Source organism: Rattus norvegicus, chromosome 4 (assembly GCF_036323735.1).
Source record: "Rattus norvegicus strain BN/NHsdMcwi chromosome 4, GRCr8, whole genome shotgun sequence".
In the NCBI taxonomy this organism is placed as follows: Eukaryota; Metazoa; Chordata; class Mammalia; order Rodentia; family Muridae; genus Rattus; species Rattus norvegicus.
In genome coordinates this window covers 147,363,222-147,386,418 of record NC_086022.1, presented here as the reverse complement: position 1 = coordinate 147,386,418, position 23,197 = coordinate 147,363,222, and the positions used below count along the sequence as shown (strand labels likewise).

The 23,197-nt window shown below is 43.0% G+C and overlaps 1 protein-coding gene and 1 long non-coding RNA gene across 6 annotated transcripts in view; one reads left to right on the top strand and one right to left on the bottom strand.

The window, feature by feature from the left end:
• The window catches only part of LOC102548080 (uncharacterized), a 67,153-nt gene extending 57,700 nt beyond the window's left edge, over positions 1-9,453 (bottom strand). The window contains exons 1-2 of one of the 2 annotated variants that reach the window (XR_005503819.2): positions 9,315-9,453; positions 1,803-1,952 (exon numbers count right to left, since the gene is read on the bottom strand). This is a non-coding gene — a long non-coding RNA (uncharacterized LOC102548080). Of the gene's footprint in view, positions 1-1,802 lie in introns of both variants that reach the window. The other variant, XR_010065899.1, reaches the window with a different exon arrangement.
• A 61-nt stretch (positions 9,454-9,514) lies between these two features.
• Positions 9,515-23,197, top strand: part of Rad18 (RAD18 E3 ubiquitin protein ligase) — an 85,442-nt gene continuing 71,759 nt past the window's right edge. For 3 of the 4 annotated variants that reach the window (XM_063286290.1, XM_006237036.4, XM_006237037.4), the window contains exons 1-4: positions 9,515-9,650; positions 13,519-13,600; positions 19,170-19,231; positions 20,356-20,426. In XM_063286290.1, coding sequence (XP_063142360.1) covers positions 9,600-9,650; positions 13,519-13,600; positions 19,170-19,231; positions 20,356-20,426 — 266 coding nt within the window. In that variant the 5' untranslated portion in view covers positions 9,515-9,599. The remainder of the gene's footprint in view (positions 9,651-13,518; positions 13,601-19,169; positions 19,232-20,355; positions 20,427-23,197) is intronic. The other variant, NM_001077673.1, reaches the window with a different exon arrangement.

Sequence of the window (23,197 nt, the reverse complement as noted above, 5' to 3'; positions counted from 1 at the left end):
CACTTTCCAAGGTTCTCTGCCCTCAGCCTCTAGTCACTGCCTCAGATAGCCTCATCTGACTACTTGGCCTAGAGATGCCCTTTCCCCAGTCACCACCCGGCAACAGACTCTACTCTCTTTGTCATTTATCATAAGAATGATTTTGTTTGTATTGTTTCTTCCTCCAACTTACAAGGTAAGTCTGGGAATTTGTCTATTTTCTCCACACTGTCTCCAGGCAGAAGTCTGGTGCCCAGCACATAGGAGAGGTTCAATAAATATTGAGTATCTGCCCACACTGAAGGACCAAATGCTGTTTCTGAATGGAATAACTATGGTCGTCACTACCATGCACAGGTTTCTAGATAGTATCTGAGAGCCCACTGTGTGTGAAGTTAGTTTTCTTGTTACTGTCAATGCCTATTAGGGGTTTATCCTGGCTCCCAGTTGAAGGGTATAGTCACCCATGGCAGAGATATCAGGGTGTCGGGAGTGTGAAGTTATGTTGCATCCATAGTCAGGGAGCTGGCAGTGATGAATACTAGTGCAACAAAACTCTATAGGATGGTGCTGCCCCACATTAAGGGACTACACACTTCCCTCACAGGTGCACCCAGAGGCTCAGCTTCTATGTGATTCCAGTTCTTGTCATGATGACCACATTAATCATTGCATTTGCCAAGCGTGCTGTAAGTCTTGGGACACAGTCGTGAGTAAATTGTATCCAGATGCCTGTGCACTGGACCGACATCAAAATCCGGAGGTCAAACGGTGATATCAGCAAAACAAAGATCAAAGGTGTGGGAGAAGGGACAGGTACTGACTTCAGCTCTAAGCTGAGAGAGTGAGGCTTTGAGAAGAGGAATCTTAGGCTGGATTGGGCCACCATATGAGAGGATGGGCCTGGATTTGGAGGGATGCACAGGAAGTGCATGTTGAAAGAGCCTGGCATGGGAGAAGAATGGAAAAAAATCCAAAGAGGCTGGAGGAGACAGAGAAAGATATTACAGATGTAGCAGAAGTACTCAGGGCTTTCAAGCCAGGATGAGGATTTTGAAATCATCCTAAGAGAGTGAGAAGCCCTTGGAAGGAATAGTAGGAGTATTGATCCTCCTTGTTACTGTTAAAGCATTATTGGTAGGGCTAAGAGGTGAGTTAAAGGCATCTGTTGCTCTTGCAGATGACCTGGGTCTCCAACACCCACATGATGGTTCCAGGGACTCTCACACCCTCTTTTCACCTCCATGGGTGCCAGGCATGCAGGTAGTATATGTATATACATGCAGGCAAGATACTCACACATAAAATTAAAAAAAAAAACAACAATGACTAAAAGTAAAAATACTATTGTTAAGGTTGGGTGTGTTGGAAGGATCTCAAGTTCAAGGCAAGCCTGGTCTACATAGTGAAACCTTGATTCAAAAAAAAAAAAAAAATCAACCTGGCTTCTAGACCTTAGCAAGCCTTTAGCAATAGAGGTTGTGTCATTGGGGATTTGGGTGTGGCATGTGTGTTTTGATAGCATCCTGGGTCCCGAATTACAAAGGATCATCTGCTTCTTAACTGCAGTGTGAAGAAGGGAGTAGCCAGGAGTATTAGTTCTCATCTGGAATTTGAGCGCTTGAGAGGCTGAGGGAGGAAGAAGATTCCCTCAAACTCAAGGCCAGCTTGGGTTATACAGTGCATTATATTAGTCCTGCCTAAGTTATGGAGAGAGACCCTGTCTCACAAAACTAACCAACCCATAACTGGTAAGAAAAACATAGCACCCCGCCCCCCTCGCACATGCAGAGAAAACCTGGGGGTGGGGTGGGGGGGATTACCTTTCGGTTTCTTAGTTTTGCTCCTTCTGATGGCCACAGATGTGTCTGAACCTCCACGGAACTCATTCACCCTCTTCACTGTGGGTCCACTGGCTCATACATGTGGCAACGCTGCAGACCTTCCATCCCAGGCCACTTTAGATGGCTGCTCTGTATGAAACAAGATCTTCTTATCATGCAAATCCTATCTGGACTGACTTTCACAGGTCTTTCACTCCCTGACAATAGCTTGGTTCTTGCTGCCTCAGAGATGCTGAGAAATGCATTAAGTAGGGCTTAGTTCAAAGTGACAGAAACCCAGCAAGGCCCATCTTAAGCAAAAGGGCACACTTGGTTCATGCTCTGAGGCTGTGTGGGTTGAGGAGGAGGGAGTTGAGGGAGCAAGATGTCAGCAAGTTTGGACTGTCCACCTTTCATGTTTCCTCCTTCACATGGCCCATTCATCCAGCCTGCCCCTTCCCAAGTATTGGCAAAGATGTCCAAAGGGATCCTAATCTTACGCCTTAGCACTTAGCCACCTTATCAGGAAAAAGCCAACTCAAAAACACAAGTCCCGGCCAGGATTGTCTCCGATTGGTCAACCTTGATCACATGCTTCAGTGGACCAATCATTAAGTAGAGGATGGGTCAGACTCATGACTCATTTGGTCAGATTACATGTCTGCTCTTAAGTTAGAGGTCCCAGTCTGTTTTTCTTGACTATATCAAGATAACTAGAATTTTTTTTTTAAAGAAAGATGTTTTGTCTTTAGAACCGTGATGCCAGGCGAACCCCAAGGAGCATATTAATAGCCGGACCTCCAGGAGATACCCTTGAGAAACACATTCTAAAAGTGGAATAGCCACCCTAATGGATCTCCAAGGCCTGGCTGCTTGGGTCTAGGTCCTAGTTTCCCTCCTTCCTGGGAAGCCACTAGCAAAGTCTTTTTAAAAATATCAGAAATTTTATTCTTTGAGAATTTCATGCAGGCAGTTTATTTAAATCATAGCCACACCCTCAATCCTCCCCTTGGCTCTTCCCAGATTCTTTCCCCACTTAACTACCCACTTTCAACTTCATGCCCCGCCCCTCTTAAAAATAACCTGCCAGGTTCAATTTGTGTTGTACTCTTGGGTGGGGCCATCCTCTGGAACATGGTTTGACTTACAGAGGCTATACTCATAAATAAGACCGACTCCTCCTCCTTGCAACACTGTCAGCTGACCATGGCTTCTCAGTCAGGAGCAAACCTTCCCTGCTTGTCTTAGTTTGTCTTCAGTCTATTATCATCATGGTGGGAAGCATGGCAGCATCCAAGTAGGCATGGCATTGGAGGAGCTGAGAGTTCTAGGTATCTTGTTGGTATCTTGAAGGCAAACAGGAGAGACTAACTTCAGACAGCTAGGAGGAGAGGGTCTCATTGCCCACTCCCACAGTGGCCCACTTCCAGCAAAAAGGCAACACCTCCTAATAGAGTCACTCTCTGGACCAAACATATTTAAACCATATCACTTCCTGGCTTGTTCAAACATATGAGTCTATGGGGGTCATACCTAGCCATAACATAATGCAAAATACATTTAGTTCAACTTCAAAAGCTCCCATGGTCTAACAGTCTCAATAGTGTTAAAAGTCCAAAATTCAAAGTCTCTTCTGACACTCATGCAATCTCTTAACTGTAATTCCTTAAGAAATCAAAATAAGAAAAGGAGATCACATTCCTCCAACATCATACAGGATATACATTACTATCCCAAAACATCATTAAGAGGAAATACTAGACCAAAGCAAACAGAAAACCAGCTGGACATACTCTATGTTTTCATGTCTAATGTCAAAACGCTCTTCAGATCTCCAACTCCTTTCACCCTTGTTGACTTCTGTTGGCAGATCTGGCATTCAGCAGCAACAAACTTCATTCTCTTGGGCTGGTTCCACTCCCTGTTAGCAGCTTTCCTCAGCAGGTATCCATGGCTCTGACATCTCTAAAGGTATCCAAGGTAATACCAACTTTACAGCTTCTTGTTCCATTGTCTTGGATCCACAAATGATCTCCTGGGCTCCTCCAAATGGCTCGTGTCACTTCTTCAACTCTGCTTGTGTAGTACTCTGGTTGACTCCATTCCACTGCTGCTGCTGTTCTTGGAGGTCATCTCATGGTACTGCCATCTCCAATTCACTGTGGTATTCTACTGCTTCACCTATAGCCTCTCATAGGCTCTCTTCATGGTGCCAAGCCTCAACTTCCTTGCCTGACCCCTTCAGTCCTGGGCCCTCAACTGCAACTGAGGCTGAAGCTTAACCAATGACCTTCTATGGCCTCTCCCAGCTGCTTTCCATGACCCCTTCATGACTTCAAAACAAGTGCCACATGGGTGATTCTTACACATTACCAAGTACAGTTGCAGCATGAGGTACAATCTTGGCTATCTCTGGAACACAGCTCCTTTGTGCTCTCAGAAAACACTTCCCAGAAGATTTTTTTTTTTTTACCTAAATGATCCTGGTCTCTTCTTAATCACCACTAATTTCTTAGTTCCAGCTAACCAACATCAATTGTGCCAATAACCCCCTTCTATTCTTGACTCTTAAGCCAGAGAGCCACATGGCCAAAGTTGCTGAGTTCTGCTGTTTGCTGGGGCTGGAACATGGTCCCCTTGTTCTATTATATCTTCACGAGCTTTCTGTTTTCCAACTTCTTCACTGCCTAAGCTTGATCAAAATGCTCTTCATAGGAGCAAACCAGAGGACATAGTCTATGCTGCGCCTTTCTGAGTCTTCCTTTGTCAATTCATTTGATCGAAATCTCTTTACCTTAATCTCAGACAGACTTTTCAGACAAGGGCAGAAAGCAGCAACATTCTTCAATAAAATGTAAGAATGACCTCCAGAGTTCAAATCACCCTCAGCACCAACGCTTTCCATATTCTTACTAGGATGGTCCATTGAGTCCTACTTAAAGCATTCCATAGCTTTTCAAATTCAAAGTCCCCAAATCTACCTTCCTTCAAACAAAACAAAACAAAAACAAAACAAAACACAACAGAACAAACAAACAAACAAACAAAACCATGGTCAGGCCCATCATATAACACCCCAATCCCAGGGACCAACTTTTGTCTTAGTTTGGGTTTTCATTGCTGTGAAGAGACACCATGGCAAAGTCTCTCTTATAAAGTTCAACATTTAGTTGGGGCTGGCTTACATGTCCAGAAGTTCGGCAGATTATCATCATGGCAGGAAGCACAGCAGCATCCAGGTAGGCCTGGCACTGGAGGAGCTAAGAGTTCTACATCTTGTTTTGAAGGCAAACAGAAGACTGACTTCAGACAGCTAGGAGGAGGGTCTCACTGCCCACCCCCACAGTGACACACTTCTTGCAACCTACTCCACACCTACTCCAACAGGATCACACCTCCTAATAGTGCTACTTCCTGGGCCAAACATAGTCAAGCCACCGCAACACTCCATGCTGCAGCGTTCACTGGCTTGATCTCGTGCAGCCAAGCACAGCAGCTGTGCATTCCTGAGTGCAATAACTGGGCTATCCTCTCCAGAAGACTATTTTGCTCCAATCCTCCTTATCTCTGGCTCTTATAGTCTTCCTAGCTTCTCTTTAGGAATCCTTTCAAAAGAGGAAACGTCTCTAACTTCCCAGGATCCTCATTTCTAAAGTAGATATAGTAATAGTGCCTGCCTTGGGGGCTTGTCAGAAACTACACACATGACCTCAGGAAGATAGGAATGGGGAGGGGCATATCCCTCCTTCCTTCCCTTTCCCCTCTTTCATTCTATCTTGACAGAGTTTCACTCCGTAGCTATGGCTGGCCTTGAACTCCAAGAGATTTGCCTGCTTGGCCTCCTGACGGCTGGGGTTAAGGGCAGACCACACCTTGATTCAATTCTTTCTCTTCTATAGGTTCTGAAAAGGATCCCAAACATACCCAGAGATCATGAAAGTCAATTAAGTGAAAAGACAAGATATGAATGAATTATGGATTAATGCAGCGCTTGACCAGCTCAGTCTCAGTTTGTGTGGTACTTTGTTGCCCCCATGTGGCTGTTTGTAAGATGGCGGCCAATAAACGTCCGAGTTTTGATAGAAATTTTCAATTTTTTTGAATAATGTAGGTAGTAGTTTATCAATTTGTTAGGTCTATCACTCAGATTTTAAAATCATGTATGTTTTCTATGTTTGCTTTGCACTTGAATTTCAAATAACACTGCAGTGCATTAGCATACTTCTTAAAAGTCCCTTGGATGCAAATGCTGTCTCTGATCCACTCATTTTACAGATGAGAAAATTGAGGCCCGGAGAGGTTCAAATCTGGACACTTTACCAAGGCTAGGATCTCCCATGCACGTGTTACTACCTACAGGAGACTTCCCAGGCCATCCCATTCATGGTCCTCCACCCTCCAATGAACCATAGTCTTCAATGTACTCACACTCACAGTTCACATTAGAAAATTCGATTTCTGTCATGCTCCCTTGTCTATGTTGTCTCTCCTCCAAACCTCAGGCTGTCAGCTTTTCAGGGACTATATCTGACTTGTCATCTGTGTAGCACAGCTCCTGGAAAAGGTGTCAGGGGCTGGAGACATTGAGTAAAATGAATGTAGGGGCTGGGTCTTGTGGGGCCCTACACCTTGGAGCATCAGCACGTGGGAGGTAAAAGCAGATAGACTGGGTTTCATAGCCAGATCTTGTCTTAAAAACTACAAGGTTGGGGTCTCGGATACAGCTCAGTGGTTAAAAGTAGTTCCTGCTCTTCCAGAGGACCAGCAGTTGAATCCCAGCATCTACACTGTAATTCGCAACCATAGCTAGATCCACAGATTCAGCAGTTTTCTTCCCCCGCCGCCAACCCCGCCAGCCCCACTCACCTCTACAAATACCAAGCATGCATGTGGTGCACAGACAGATGTATAGGCAAAACACTCAACCACAAAATAGCTGAACCCTAAAAAGAGTGGGGGCAGCTGAGAGAGTGGGGGGAGCTAAGAGAGTGGGGGGAGCTGAAGATGTCGCACTGTGGTAGAATGCTTGCCTAGTTCACCCAAGGCCCTGGGTTTGGCCCCTAGTACTGCAAACAGACAGACAGACACATAACAATAAAAACAAGAATGGAAGGAGGGAGAAAGGGAAAGATAAGGAAGATAGGAAGAAGGAGGGCAAAACCCCAAACTCTTTAAGAAAGTGAATTGGAACGGGATGGAGGTGAGAGATGAATGCAGGATGCGAAGAGGCTTTTGGCAGGGGCTCAGGACCATGAGACATCTAGGGTGGGTCGAGGACAGTCCCCCACCCCCACTTGGCTGGAAGGACATTGCCCTGTTGGGGTTGTCAGGTTTGGCAAATAAAGGCAGGTTAAAAATTAATTTCGGATAAGCAGGGACTATTTTTAAAATATAAGTATGCTGTGTGTAATGTTTATGATGCACTATCCTTCATATTTGCAGTATATCTAAAATTCAGGTTTACTGGGCATCTGTCTTTTATGGAGCCATCCTATCCTGACTCTTTACTTGGTGCTAAGTGTTGTGGGAGATCCTGTTGACTCTAGTCCGCTTTTAAAATACAGAACATTTTGTGTTTGCTCCTGAATAAAGAAGCACAGACTCTTTACTGATCTAAAAGAAGGACAAATTTCTCAGAGACAGATGACAGCTTGTTACAGGAGACTGGCTCTTGAGGCTTAAGAGTGGCAAAGGGGGAGGCATATTGCCCTGAGCCCATGCTGGTCTTTCTGAAACCTCCTTGTCCCTTGGAACTTTCCTACCCAGGCTGAGAAGTGACCTGGAGTAGTGTTTTGCTCCCTGGGTGCTGCTAAAGAGGACAGGGAGAAAAACATTCAGCTCAGAAGAAATGATGACCTGGGATGTGAGCTCGCTGGCAATTTGCTGGTGATTTGCCCATTCATTGCCCATTCAGGCATCTCACAGTGGCTGGTGCCAAGAGTTCAGAGATGAATGTCATGGGGGTGTAGCCTTGAGGCTCTGCACAGAGAAGAGAGTGTCTCCCTACCCGCCTCTCTTCTCCTAACTTCCCTCTTCCCTTCTCTCTCCTCCCTCCCTCCTTCTCGCTGTCCTCCTCCCTTCCCAGTTCTTCCCTCTTTTCTCATACATTTCCCTTTGACCCAGCCACTTGTTAATCTAATTACCCAGTATCCAAAAAGGGTCCTAAACGAATAACTACAGCGTACGTGATTTTTATCATTGCCATAACTTCGCACAGCAACTCACTCCCCTTAATGTTCCTAGAACTATCCAACAGCTCCCAACTCAATTTCATTTGATTGGATGGTCCAGATCCATCATACATCTAATCCTCCCACTTGTCTTCTGGTTGCTGGCTTGCTAGATTCAGTGTCTGAATGTCTGAATCTTTTTCCTGTTAGGACACCCAGTTCCTGTATCTGTACCTGGAAAGATTTGTCTTGACCAGATTCTTATGAGACTATTCTGTGGTAGCTTATATGCTCAGAAGCCCAACACCCTAAGTTCTACTTACCTGCAAAATGCCCTTCACCAATTACCCATTTTTCTTTTCCTTGAACAGGAATAGACCAAGTAAGTACACAGATGTAAAAAAAAAAAAAAAAAGCTACAGTAGTGCTTTGAATACAGGTGGTCTCTAATATGTGTTAGCTATTACTGTAATAAGTAAACTATCACGTAAATGTTATTCATGTCGTTGTTGCACAGTTCATAGGTGAGTGTAGGCTAGGGAAAATTAATTGGCCCAGATTACAGAGGTCATTTTATGATAAAAACTCAAAAGAATGAAGCCCTAACCTGTTGGGTCTCAGGCTTCACGTCTCTAAAGTATTGGTAACAACCACACCTCTCTGCCTACTTCTCAGGGGAGCTCATCTGCCTGGTCCATTGTAAGTCTTCAAAACATACATGCTGAACCAGTGAATGTGTGGGCCACCTGGGTATCAATGATACAGCAAGCTAGAGGGTTCTGTCTTGGGTGGCATCTGGACCAACTTGTGGTCCCTGGGACTTAGTGCAATGGAGGCCCACAGAAGGCAGAGGATGAATGCTGCCCCACATCTAGATAATGGGGCTCTGGTTAAATCAGCCTAAAAAGAACCTTGCGGGAGACAGGTCAGGGTGCTAAGACATCACCTGGAAGCTAGAAGAGGATGAGGAGCTTATCAATTAGTTGGAGTAATTTGATAGAAAAAGAATGTGGGTTCCTGTTAAACTGATTTAATAATACTCTTTGCTAACACTGGACCTTATACGTGGGGAATATCTGAGAACTAAGTGCCATTTTTAACCGTGGTTATCGCTGAAGAACAGAGGCTCTATGTGGCTCTGGTGAATGCTTACAGAAAGAGGAGTTGAGACAGAAGTGTAATTTTATATATTTGCAAGGAGCAGGACAGATCTCTATAGAGAATACTACCTGAAGGGAGATGTGAGCCTAGACCTTGAACTCTCTATCAAAACTTAGACTTTATTTGGTTTCTGACTTTTTCCTAATATTCAATCAACTTCGGGAATCTTTTGTTTACTCACTTTACAAGACAGACTAAAGCTGCCCTTAATATTTCAATTATCTTCTTTCTCCTGAGGTCCAAGGGGTTGAAGGCCTGCATTGCTCCAGGCTATGCCTTGGAATTCTTTTTCCTCCTCAGTCTTCCAAAGCTGTTGACGCCCAACGCACGAGAACTACAGCTCCCAGCATTCTGTGCGCTCTCTGTGAGCGCGCCGCACGTATCTGACGTACGCTGTAGCGCGGGGAATTTCGAGTAGAGGAACTGCGTGGCAGGCCGGTAGCTGGTGGTCTCGTCAAGTGCGACCATGGAGGACCTGGCCGAGCCACGGTGGCCTCCGGGGTTGGCGATGATGAAGGTGAGTGTCTGGGGAAGGCCGGGGTGCGGACATCGTCGGTGCGAGCGGAGCGCCCCGGTCCGCGCGCCCCCGCCTCGGCCCTATCCTGACTGGCCTCGCGACGCCGGGCCTCAGTTTCCAACCCCCGAGACGGTTCGGGAACGCGCCGCGGTCCTGCGCAGTGAGCCCAAGGTGGCCGCCCTAACGAACCGGATGTTTTGGGTTTCTGTCACAATCAGCGCGTCGCCGGGATAAAGTCACTGTAACGCAGTGTCAACGATGGTGACAGTTCATCCTACGAGAACTCCTGTGTTAACAGTGACACCACTCGTGATTTGGGTGGACGTTGCATCGGATGACTTTTTATAATCAAGTAGCATAATAGGCGGTCTGCTTACCATGGTTTTCCATTTCTGGATGAGGTCCAGAAGTGCTCCTTGTTCTTCACACACTGCAACCGGTTTCCCTGCCTGTTGTGCCCTGCATGACTCAATGATGACGCATCCCTCTCTATTTAATGTTTATTTATTTTATTAATGTAGGAGACAAGGTTTTACCCCGTAGCCCTTGGGTGGCCTGGAGTTCGGTATGTCGACCAGGCTGACCTCAAGATCCACCAGCTCCAGCAACCTGAGCGCTCCTCCCTGGCTCACATCTTTTTAAAACCGAGGCCAGGACCTAGACCCACCGCTTAGCCTTTCGTTTTAAGGAATTATTGCATACTGAATTATCTCACTTAAATAACAGTTAGTGGGTTTGTTTGTTTGTTCTGAGGCGGGGTTTCTTTGTGTAGCCTTGTTCTGTAGAACAGGCTGGTCTTGAACTCTCCGAGATAGCTTGCCTTCCTCTGCCTCCGGAGTTCTGGGATTAAAGATGTGTATCACCTCTGCCCATCCCGTGGATTTTTTTTGTTTTTTGTTTTTGTTTGTCTTTCTACCAAGAATGATTGAGTAGCCCTCGTGCCTCTGTCCGCTGAGTGCACGCTTTACCATTACTTTTCTTCTACATGTAATCGGTACATTGTATCTACTACAACGTAAACATTTCCCTATGACAGTTTTTTTTTTTTTTTTTTTTTTGCTTTTGATATTGGGTTTTTTTTTTTGTTTTTTTGTTTTTGTTTTTGTTTTTGCTTTTTTTTTTTTTTTTTGAGACGGGGTTTCTTTGGATAGCCCTGGTGTCCCAGAACTAGTTCTGCCTCTGAGTGCAGTCTTTTTTCTTACTGTTCTTAAAAAACAATGCATCTTGGGGAGACCGATGGCTCCAGCTGGATAGGTAGAAGAGGATTGCCTTTTCTGGTATCACTGGGAGGAGAGCCGGTTGGTCCTGTCAGGGTTGGGGAATGCTAGGACACTGGCTAAGGCAGGAGCTGAGGCAGGAGTGGGTGAGCGGGTGGGAGAGCACCCTTGTAGATGCAGGGGGAAGGGAGGAGAGGATAGGGGGTTGTGGAAGGGAAACTGGAAAGGGGGATAACTGGGTAGGCCAGTCGGGGAGCATTCTCATAGAGGCAGGGGGACAGGGGAGAGAAGGGGGTTTGTGGAGGGGAAACCAGGAAGGGGGGGGTAACATTTGAAATGTAAATAAATAAAAACCAATTAAAAAAAGATTTAAAAAAACACAATGCATTTGTTACAACCTCAACATTTCCCTTCCTCAATTGATTACTTGTTTTATTTGTTTGTTTTTGTGTGTGTTGTTTTTTTGAGACAGGGTTTATTTGTTGTAGCCCTGTCTGTCCCAGAACTAACTCAGTAGACCAGGTTGGCCTAGAACTCACAGAACTCACTGCCTCTGCATTCCAAGTGCTGGGATTAAAGGCATGGGCCACCACTGCCCAGCCCAAGCAGGATTTATAGCTATGCAATGTTTCATATGGATTGTTAATGACAACTTTTTTGTTTGTGTTTGGTTTTATGACAGGCTCCATATGTGGTACAGTTAGGCTTGGAGCTTGCTTACTGCCTAGCCCAAGCTGGCTTCTAACTTTGAATCCTCCTGCTCCTGCCTCTGAAGTGCTAAGATTAAAAGTATGAACTCCCATAGTTTTATTTGCTTTCATTTACGTTATTTATTCTAAAGAATGATCTTTTATTTTGTGCCTTAAGTGCTTTACCTACTTGTATGTACATGCACTGCATTCGTGCCTGGTGCCCATGGAGACAGGAGAGCGTTACCTCCCCTGGAACTGAAGTCATGGATGCTCGTGAGCCATGGATGGGCGCCGGGAATCCAGTGCAGGTCCTCTTAAGTGCTGAACCATCTCCTGCCTCTGCAGTTTTTAAGTAATAGATTCATATAGTTCAGGAAGTACATAGAGTGAAAAAGATCTCCTTCCTGTCCTGTCTCATTGCCCAGCTCCCTCACCTTAGTGACTGTGACCGATTGCTTTGTTGTGTCCTTTCAGAAGTTTCTTTATATGTGATAGAGAATATATTCTACTTTGGTGGTGGTGGTTTTTGGTTTTATTTTGCTTTTTGAGCAGAGTCTTCACTCTGTAGCTCTGGCTGCCCAGAAACTATGTAGATCAGGTTGGTCTTGAATTTGGATCCTCCTGCCTCTGCCTCCCCAATGCTGGGAAGCCTGTGTCTCAGGATGCTAGCCAGGGCCACGTCCTTCCATGCCAGACCGGGATTCTGTCCTTAGCCTCCCATACTTCATTTCGTGGGAATCAAGCAGCCCACTGTAATTACTGTCAGTACTTCTCTTAAACAAATTAAACAATTTTAGGTTGCAAGAATAAATCTGGTTCTGTGTAGCTTGTTGTCCAAACTGACACTGGACTTCGCTAACTGTTTTGAAGGTTTCCTCATTTGGCTGCACTGTGGTGTGTCATGCAGAAAGTGGTGGACTATCAGGAGGATGGGTATTTTGGTCTTGGCTTGCCCCAATCCTAGTGTTGTGTGCTCACCTTGGATGTTGTTTCCTCATTGTGAAATAAGGGTTTTAATTGGGTAGTTTGGCATTTATCTATATTTATTTTTGTTTGAGATAGGGCCTCATTATATAGCCACATGTCGATTTGCACTCAAGCATCTGAAGTGTTGGTATTGCAGGTGCATTGACCATACCCTACCAGAGACTCTTTCAGTCTTGGGATTTATCAGTTTTTTGTACTGGCTGGTTTTGTGTCAACTTGACACAGGCTAGAGTCATCAGAGAGAAAGGAGCCTCAGTTGAGGAAGTGCCTCCATAAGATCCAGCTATAGGGCATTTTGATCAGTGCAGGAGGGGCCAGCCCATTGTGGGTGGTGCCAGTCCTAGGCTCCTTTCTCTTGCTCAGAGAGCAGGCTGAGCAAGCCACAGGAAGCAGGCCTGTAAGTAGCACCTCTCTGTGAGCTCTGCATCATCAGCTCTGCCTCTGGGTTCCATCCCTGTTTGAACCCATCCCGATTCCACCAGCAATGGACTATGATCTGGCAGTATAAGCCAAATAAACCCTTTCCTCCCCAACTTGCCTTTCAGGCATGGTGTTTTCATCTCAGCAAAGGAAACCCTAACTAAGACAGTCATGAACTTGTTCTTAAACTGTGTGTTAACTGCTTGTTGATATCTTCCACCAAGTGGTGACTGTGTGCAAGGATGTGTCTGAAGAGGTAGAAACACGGAAGAAGGGCAGGGATGCAGGAGCCCGTTGTGAGGGGCTAACACTGAGGCACAGGAACCTGCAGCTCCAGCTGTCTACAAAGCAAGTGGGAGAACCTGAAACTTGAACATTCTCAGGGAAGTTTGTCATGATCCTTTGTTGTTTATCTATAGTTAGATTTCAAATATGTGTCACTCACAAGTAAGTGTTATGTAATTAATTTTAGGTTCTAGAGGGAAAGTTGCATGCCAGGCATTGATTCTGCTGTTGATGTCCTGCTGACACACATGTGCTTTTGCATTGCAGACAATAGATGACTTGCTGCGCTGTGGGATTTGCTTTGAGTATTTCAACATTGCAGTGATAATCCCCCAGTGCTCTCACAACTGTAAGTACACTTTGTTTTTGTTAGTAAAAGCACATGATAGTTTTCGTTAATGCTGAAGACTGGTTCACTTACTCATTTTCATCTTTCATCCCTTCGCCTTGCGCTCCCAAGGTCTGTGCCGTCACCCTTTCTTGAATATGGCAATTTTTGTTTTTTATGTTTTCTACTACTCTCCCCCGCCCTGGACATTTCTATATGCCTTTTGTAGAATTTATGGTAGTAAAGATTTTGGTAACAGTATACGGTTATTTGCCGAGCTCTTTAGTAGGTTAAACTTGATGATATTTTTAGCAAGATGACAGATAAGTGGTTCAGCCACTTAGTGTGGAATTGTGAATTTTAAACCTCAAAATAATAAGAATGAAGATGGTTTTTAACATGGGATTATATCCCAGTAAACCTATCAGCAGTTGAAAATATGTCTAAGGTAAACCTTTGTTAATACGCTTAACCTATTTCCCGTCGTAGCACAGCACAGGAGAATGCACTCACCCTTCTGACCAGCTTGCTTTTGGGGAGCTGTGTCTACTACTTCTACCCAGCATTCAGAAGTATTATACTGCGTATTTCTAGTGGAAGGTTGTGGTGGGGAGCAGGACAGAGAAAATTAAAATGTAAAATGCAGTTTCTATTGAGTGAGTACCTTCTTTTTTTTTTATTCTGGTATAGCGGGAAAATTGTCAGTCAAACCATCATAACTCAAGCACCATCTGGATTCCCGTAGAATTCTCTCACTGAAGAGTACTACAAATCATTTTATTACTTAGCAGCTATGTGCTACCCAAAATAACTGGGCAATAGAATTGCTTATCTTCTTTATGAGATATTTTAAATGCTTATGAAAAGTTTATTCATCTCTTTACTTATTTGTTGGGCAGTAAGACTTAACCACACTCATGCATTCTTAGGCAAGTACTCTGTCATTCTCCTAAGTATTTTAATAGCTTATGGTTGTAGAGTTTAGTTAGACTGCCATTTTGGCCATCTAGTGTATTGACTATTTAGAGTTAAGATGTATTTTGTCCTCTGTTTTCAAGTTGATTTGTTTTGAAAGTTAAAAATCAATTCAATTTGGCTTAAAGGTAGTTTTATTGGAAAAGAGCTTTGACAGAAAGTTCTCTGAAGTCATAATAAGATGACAGCAACCGTCAGCTTTGCAGATACACCTACACTTAGCTCTTGAGTGCCACTTACCAAGTGGATGAGTTTGTAATTATTGCCCAGAATTTCTCTAAATGTAAGTCTGTTGAGGAGTTTTTACTTCAGAAAATAGTTCTGAGAATTAATATGCAGAACTTGACAAGGCTGTGGAAGATGGTTTAGTGAGTAAAGTGAGGATATGAGTTGTGACCCCTACTGCCCACTTAAAGGACGCTAGAACTTATAGACAAGACAGATGGATTCACTGTAGTCAGCCTTACTGGAAAAACAACAGTAACAACAGTGAATTTCGGGACCTTGTCTCAAAAAATAAGATGGAGATTGAGGAAGACACAGCATTGGCTCCATGTGTGCATACCCAGGCAAGTGCTTTTACATGTAATACACACACCAAAACCAAAACAAACCCCCCACTGCTTGGCCCATTGCTGTGATAAAACACCATGACCAAGGCAACTTAGGGAAGGAAGGGTTTATTTGAGGTTTAACCATCCTGGGAGACAGGAAGTCCATCACCGTCACAGTGGGGAAGTGTGACTGCAGACAAGAATAGCAGACGAGGGTTATAGAGGTGTGCAGAGCTGCAGTCCTGGATGGTGCTTGTTAACAGCTAAAACTAATCACTAAATTTTTACTGAATCAGTATGATTTAAAGTGATGCATTTTTTAATCCACTGAATTAATAAAAGTGAGAGTAGGGTCTGGGAACTAAATTAAAAGAGATAGCTATTTCTGTAGGTGCCTGAGCTCAGCAGGGATATTTAGGAATTTGTGACCTAAAATATTGCTTGGGAGACTTCTTACTGTGTGTCTTAGTTACTTTTCTCTTGCTGTGATAGGACACCATGGCCATGGCAACTTATAGAAGGAAGAGTTTATCTGTGGGTCACAGTTTTAAGAGGGTTAGAGTCCATGAGGATCGTGGTGGGAAACATGGCAGCAGGCAGGCAGGCAGGCAGGCAGGCAGGCAGGCAGGCAGGCAGGCAGGCAGGCAGGCAGCAGGCAGGCAGGCAGGCAGGCAGGCAGGCAGGCAGGCAGCAGGCAGGCAGGCAGGCAGGCAGGCAGGCAGGCAGGCGGCAGGCAGGCAGGCAGGCAGGCATGGTGCTGGAGTAGTAGCTGAGATGTCACATCTAGAGATGCAGCTATGAGGCAGAGAGAGCTAACTGGGAATGGCGTGAGTCTTTGATATTTCAGAGTTCACCTCTAGTGATATACCTCCTCCATTAAGCAATATTAACTAATCATATTTATATTAATTAAATATCAGTTATATTATAATTATATTAATCCATGTCTTCTAATCCTTCCCAAACAGTTCTACCAAGTGGAGACCAAATTTTCAAATATATGAGCCTATGGGGCCACTTTTATTCAAATTGCCACCCCTTAGGTTTGTGGCTGTCTAACAGTGTAAAATGCATTTAGTCCAGCTTCAAAAGTCCCCATAGTTTTTCACAAACTCAACATAGTTTAAAAGTTCAAAGTCTCTTTTTTTTTTTTTTTTTGGTCTTTTTTTTTTTTTTTTTCGGAGCTGGGGACCGAACCCAGGGCCTTGTGCTTCCTAGGCAAGCGCTCTACCACTGAGCTAAATCCCCAGCCCCTTCAAAGTCTCTTTTGAAACTCAAGGCAGTGTTTTAATTGTAACCATCTAGAAACTCAAAATTAAAACGTGCATTACATAATTGTAACATACAGTGGCATAGGATAGACCTTATCATGCCAAAATGGAGGAAAAGGCTTATAGTGAGGAACTACTGGACCAATACAAGACTGAAACCCAGCAGGACAAATTCCAGTTTCTATAGCTTCATGTCTGATGTCAATGGATTGAGATGGTTCTTCTCTTCCAACTTTGTTCACTGCAGCCTTCTTTGCTCTGTGGCTAGTTCCATTCCCTGTACACAGCTAGCTCAACTTGGCAGATAGCCCATGGCTCTGGCACCTCTAACATCTTAGCATCTTCAACAGGGTCCAGGCTTCACTTTCACAGCTTTATGCAGTAGCCTTTCAGGAACTTCTTGCTGGGACTCCCCTGTCACATGCCTGGCCTCTAACCGTGGGTATTTCTCTTTGTGTCTTTGTTCCCTGAAATAATGACTCTGAGAATTCCTATATATGAATAAGTGCCTAAGCCAATAGCTTTGGCATGTTCCCTGACTAGCTCATAACTGAATTACCCGTTTATTCTGTTCTAAGTCCCACCACATGGTTGGTTAGTTATCTCTTCTCAGTTTCATGCAACCATTGCCTCAGTGTTCTCAGTGAATCTCACATGCCTATTTCCCTGAATTTCATCTTTCTCTGTGGGATGACCCACCTTCTAATCCTGCCTCAGCTCATTGATCATGGGCTTTTTATTGACAGGTAATGCTTCTGCATAGTGTGTAAAGATTTTCTCTACAGGCTTCAGTGGCTGTCTTTAGCCCTGAAGGAAGGTTCCACAACCACTTTACTTGTGTATCCTTATGGCTTGACAGCAAGAATTACATGGACAACTCTGCCAAGTTTCAGTGTTCCCTCAGGATAGAGCCTGGCCCCCTCCTCAAATTATATTTATAGAAGTTTTCCTTTGTTTTTAGCACCAGAAAATTCCTCAGACATTTTCCTTTTACAAAGTGGAGGCTTAGCTAGATGAAGTCTTGTTTTGAGTGCACCGTTTCCATTATTCTATTGTATAACAGGTCTTTCTTTAATCTTATCTCTTCAGCTTAGGCCTTGACTCTGACATTAAATTTTCTCCTTTTCAAACTACATTTTGTGTTTTTGCTCTTTTTCATTGTAGACCCAAGAGTGATTTCTAAGAACTACTTGACAGAATTAGTATTTGTCTTAAAGTCTCTTTTACCAAGGAAATTAATCCATTATTTTCAGTTTTGCCTCAGGCAAAATTTTAAGACCGGTATTGAAAGCAGTTACATTCTTTGCCAAAATATCACGAACTGTTGCAAATATTCCCTTCTGAAACCTTTTGAGCTGGGCCTCCATAGTCCACATAGCTCTCAGCATTATGGTCTTGTAAGCTTTTACTTGGATGGCCTATTAAACCCCACTTTACCTGCTTTCCTAGTCAGAAGTCCCAAAGCCTTCTCAGTTTCTCCAAAAAAACAGCATGATCAGGCCTATCTGAGCAGTACCCCACTCCTGATACCAACTTTGAGATCTGTCCAGCAGCTGTCAGTCACACTGCAGTGTTCTCTTTGGTAGTGGCTCCAGTACAGGTTTCTTTCTTGCTCCTGAGGTGCTTTCTGCTTGTGGTCTCTCCTTCGAGAGGTAATGCCTGTCTAGGTTTTCTGGGGGAGGGGGAGCAGTTTAGCCCGCAACCTTGCTTTTTTCCATGGCTCTAGGGAGAGTTGTTGGTTTTTCAGGTTGCTTAGCAAACTGAAGGGCCACTTCCAGCTAAATGGCAATGTCTAGCTTCTTTGCAATGCCTAGAAGAGCTACCCTGTTTTCTGTCTTGTTCTTGGCCATAATATTTCCCTTCCCTTTACCCCTTGGAGTACTGTTGTTGGAACTGGCAATACTTTTTTTTTTTTTTGTTTTTTTGTTTTGTTTTGTTTTTTTTTTTTTTTTTGGTTCTTTTTTTCGGAGCTGGGGACCGAACCCAGGGCCTTGCACTTCATAGGCAAGCGCTCTACCACTGAGCTAAATCCCCAACCCCCTGGCAATACTTCTTTATGAATACTTGCACCATCTAAATCATACTGTTTTTGCTGCTTCAGCTAAATGGGCTTGTTTTTAACAAGGCTCCTTAATTCACCTGAACTTAGGCTTTGTGTAAAGGAGCCATCATTGCACAGTTATAATAATAGAAGTGTCATCTATTATACCTCATAGTTTTCATTTTATGCTGCCTCAGGTGTGAAAAATTTAGTAGATACTGATTTCCTCCCTAACTGTAATGTAGCTGCCCCATACTTTGTTGGTTACTTGAGATTAAAAAACAAAAAACAAAATGACAGCAACAAAAAACAAGTCCATAGCCCTGTGCATTGTTTGGCCCCTGCCGCCCAAATGCTTGTTAAGCATGGGGTTGTGGGCCTCACAGTTTTAGGGTACATGTTGTGTCTGTATATCCCATTTTCAAGTGGGAAATACTAGGTATCTGTCATGTGTATAAAATAAGCTCAGAGCTTCTGTGTGTCCTTGTGGTTCACCAAGGGGACACAGAGGGAGTGGTGTATGCTTACAGAGTTGTGAGAGCTTAGGAAGTCACTACTTGAGGTGCTTTCTTTCCTTAATGGTGCCTTTTAGATATGCATGTAAATGCTGTGGAGCAAGAAGACCCTAGAAACTTGGAGTGAAACAATGCTGGAATATTCTAATCATTACCAGCATTGTGTTAAAAGTCAGATTCCTGCATTACTGAATAGCATAACTTCCTATGTTACATTTTTGTGTCTTTTTGCAGATTGTTCTCTCTGTATAAGAAAATTTTTGTCCTATAAAACTCAGTGCCCAACTTGTTGCGTGGTAAGTTTTATTCTTATTTTTTAAAATTTTGTTGATTAGGGCAATTTTTTTTTGCATTATGTACCCCCAAAAATGCATGGGATGATATGTAGTCACTGAATTAAATCATTTGAACATTTCCAGGAAAGATTTCTTAAGTATACATAAGGGACATGGGTTTTGTTCCACTTCTTATCAGGATTTTTGATACCCTAATGTAATGTACTTTAAGAAGTAAAAAGCTCTAATACTCTCTGATTCCTACAATTTGTGTTTTTATGGCTCTTAACTTTTTATAATTTCTCACTTTGTGTGCAAACTAATGGTGGGATTCTGTATGAAGGATTGGTGTGTGTATTTGTAGAGGAGGCAAGAGATTCATGGCAACTGGGCTCACCCAAGCCTCCCTGGTCTCTTACTGCCCTCCTAGACCAGCCCTTTCAGAACAAAAGTGAGAACAGAGAGAGAGGGAGATAAAGTGGGAAATTAAACTCATATCTGGGTAAAGAAAAAAGAGACACAGGTCTCTGGAAAAGGACGCTGCAGGGAGCTGGTATGACTACTATGGCCAGCAAGCACATTGTGTCAGATGTCATTGAATTTGTCTAAACTGTTTCCCCGTGTCAGAAATAGAGCAATTGAGGTCTGTCACGGCCTGCTGCCTTTGTTAAGGTGGACTAGCACCAAGGCTTCCAGATAGCATCATTGCTGCAGTATGGATGTTTCTCTTGTATTCCTGAGTTTCTTAGTTTTAACCCTCTTTGAGCTCTTACTGCCTCTCTCCCAGTGTTATTACTTAGAAGAGCTTCTCTGTTCTGTTTCTAAGTAATTTAGAGAAAACTAGAGTATTGGCATTTTAAAGAAAAATTGTGCTCATATTGAGTTTTGTCTTAGTTGGTCAGAGTAAATAGCAGATAGTTTTAACGTGCTTTTGAGAGCTGTTACCAGGCTTCCGGTTAGCAGGTCCTGATTCACTAGCTAAAGTTCTGTGCTAGTATGAGATGAATTCACCTTATTTTGAAGTTTTCCTGGAAGACTAGTGGGACAGAGAGCCCCAGGAGACAGGTCAGACATTTTCAAAAACAAGATTGCGGCAAGTTAATTACTGTTTTTGACCTTTTCCATCTGTTGTTTTTCTTTTCTAGGCAGTAACAGAGCCAGACCTGAGAAATAATCGCCTCTTAGATGAACTGGTAAAAAGCATGAGTTTTGCACGGTATGATTCAGTTTGGTGACTAACCTCTAACTGCCTTGCTCTTTATGTGTTACCCCCCACCCCCATCCCCTCTCGGTTAGGGAGTGCAGGGTTATGTACTGGAGCCAAAGAAGGGAAGTGGTGATAGCCACTGCACATGGGAGGAAGTTCTAGTAAGTAGTCATAAGAGTTTCTCTATCACAGAGTCTCCTATTTTGGAGACTTAAGAGTTAAAGTGTAGATATATTGGCACTTTATTTACAGTTGGTGTTGTGTTGCTTCTGGGATGTTCGCCTCTAAGTCTTTGTACTAAGTGGATAGTGCTAGAGAATATATGTGTCTATGCTGGTGTGTTTATTAACCCTTTGTGCACATATTTGTAATTGGTTCTGTTTGTTATATTTTAACCTATTAATTCTTAATCAGATTTACTCAGCATGTATAATGTGGTGTATTATGTGAGGCATGCAGCTGCTTCTTCTCTGTAAAGCTCTCCAACATAGCTGTGCTCTTTAGTTGCCAAATGGATGAATGTATGAATATGACTTTGGTCACTCAAAGGGATATAAAAAGGCATGTTTTACCAAACTTAAATTTGTTTTAATCATGTTGTTGGTTCACATGTCCATGTATAAGACTTCTTCACTGTTGGAACATTCTTGGAGAGACCTTACCTTGGCTCTAAGCATGTCTTCAGACTTCTAGTAGAATTGCACATTTTTAAAAATAGATTTGTATCATAAAAATGATTTTGTTTGGTACTCTGAACTCTTAATATGCCACTAGCTGGTTACCTATTTCTTTGTGGGGCCACATAACAGTATATTTTTCTAGAATAAGAAACTGTTTCTCTGATTCTCCTATTGAAGTCATCGCTTTCTGTATTGCATACTGTAAAGTCTCTTGTCTGTTAGTTTTTTTCTAGTTATGTGTGAATGTGATATGTGTACTTGTTAATGTGGATATATATGCACATGTGTGGGTCCACTTGCCAGAGATCAATATTGGATGGCTTCCTTTGATCATTCCTTGCATTTTGTGGGAGTGTCTCTCACTAACTTCAAGTTCACATAAACTTGAACTTTGTATAGGCTGACTAGCTACTAAGCTTTAAGGGTCTGCCTGTCTCTGTCTGGCCATTGTTGGGGCTGCAGGAGTACACTGCCAGCCCCAAAATTTTATGGTTCTTGAACTTAAGCCCTCTTATTTCCACCAAAGTCATAATGACTGAGCCATCTCCTGGACTTCTAGTTTTGTTTCATTTGTTTGTTTTGCTTTTTAAAATATATCTGTGTCTGTGTGTATTTGAAGGTCTCCAATGGAGTTTGTCATTCTCTTGGGCTTACCTACCTTGGCCTTACCATTCTTAGCATCATCCTTGAGGTGCATGTTTCTTAGATGTTGTTCATCATGTGTAGTGCTGGGGTACCTCATCTGCTAAATGAGTAGGGATAAAACAGAAGGTAATCGATACCATACTTGTTTGAACTCTGGTCTAAGATTGATGAGGGAAGAAGAATAATCTTATGATTAAAATGTAAAATATTTATATTGCTTGTTGATTTTATTTTTTGTCTTTCTCATCTACCATTACCATTTTATATGCCATTTGGATTTTTAAAAATTTAATATTCTAAATTGAATAATAAGTTATGGGAAATAATTTAAGTGGTTTCAGAATAAGGATGACGTTCTTTTACATTTTCTTTTGACCTTTGGCGTTCATTCTCAAAGAATACACTTTTTCTTGGCTCATTTTAAAGTAATATTCTTAGCCAGATTTAGTGGCTCACCTTCCTCCTGGCATTTGGGAAGTCAAGGCTAGAGGATCATGAGTTTGAAGCTAGCTTGGGTTACATAACAAGCCCTTTGACCCTTTGTTTTAGAGACAAAATTCTCCCCCTCCACCCCTCCGAGCTGAGGCCTTGCTCTTGCTAGATAAGTGTTCTACCACTGAGCGAAATCCCCAACCTACTGTTTTGAATATAACTTTAGATTTTTTTGTTGTTGTTGTTGTTGTTACATTTTGTTAGGAGAGCATCATTCCTAAGCTAAGTAGTAAAGTATTACTTCTTTGTTTTTTAACAGAAGCCAGTCTCTATGGCCTTGGTTATGAATTGTTTTGGTTAACTTATTCCAGTTTTAGCCCTGAGAATACTTTACTGTGGTCTTGTTGCTACTGTCTGCCATAGTCTTTATTGCCTTGAAATAAGAAAACCAAAACTCAACCAAGTTGTGGAATAAAGGCAAAAAAGTCATCAGTAGTATGCTGAAAGGATCAGTGGCGTCTTGCCTGTGCTTGAGTACTGTCTCCTCTTCTTTGCTATTGTGACAGGAAAGCTTTTTTCAGAACCTTCTTTGTACTAAGTCAGAGGCTGGAAGGAAGAGACTACTAAACACAGTGGCATTTTAAATTTGTTTCCTCCCTAAGACCATGATCCTTTCTTTCAATCTTCCTGCTTTTCCCTCCATCTGACTTCCTTCCTCCCTCCCTCCCTCCCTTCCTTCCTTCCTCTCTCCACCCTCTTGCTTAATCTCCCTCCCTCCTTTGCCTGCCTCTTTTTCTTGATTTCGTCAGATCTAGCACTCTAACGTTAGACTTGAGTTAGAGTCTTCTTCGTCTTGAGCCTGCTGAGTGCTGAGATCATAGGCTTATGCTGCTACCCTTAGCCTAGTTTTTCTTTATTTTTTATCTTTTTTTTAGTTGTAGAAAAATTTAAATATACATGAAAGTATATTTAATGAGACAACCCTCTTACTTACCTTATATTTAACTTTTCCTATGAAAATGG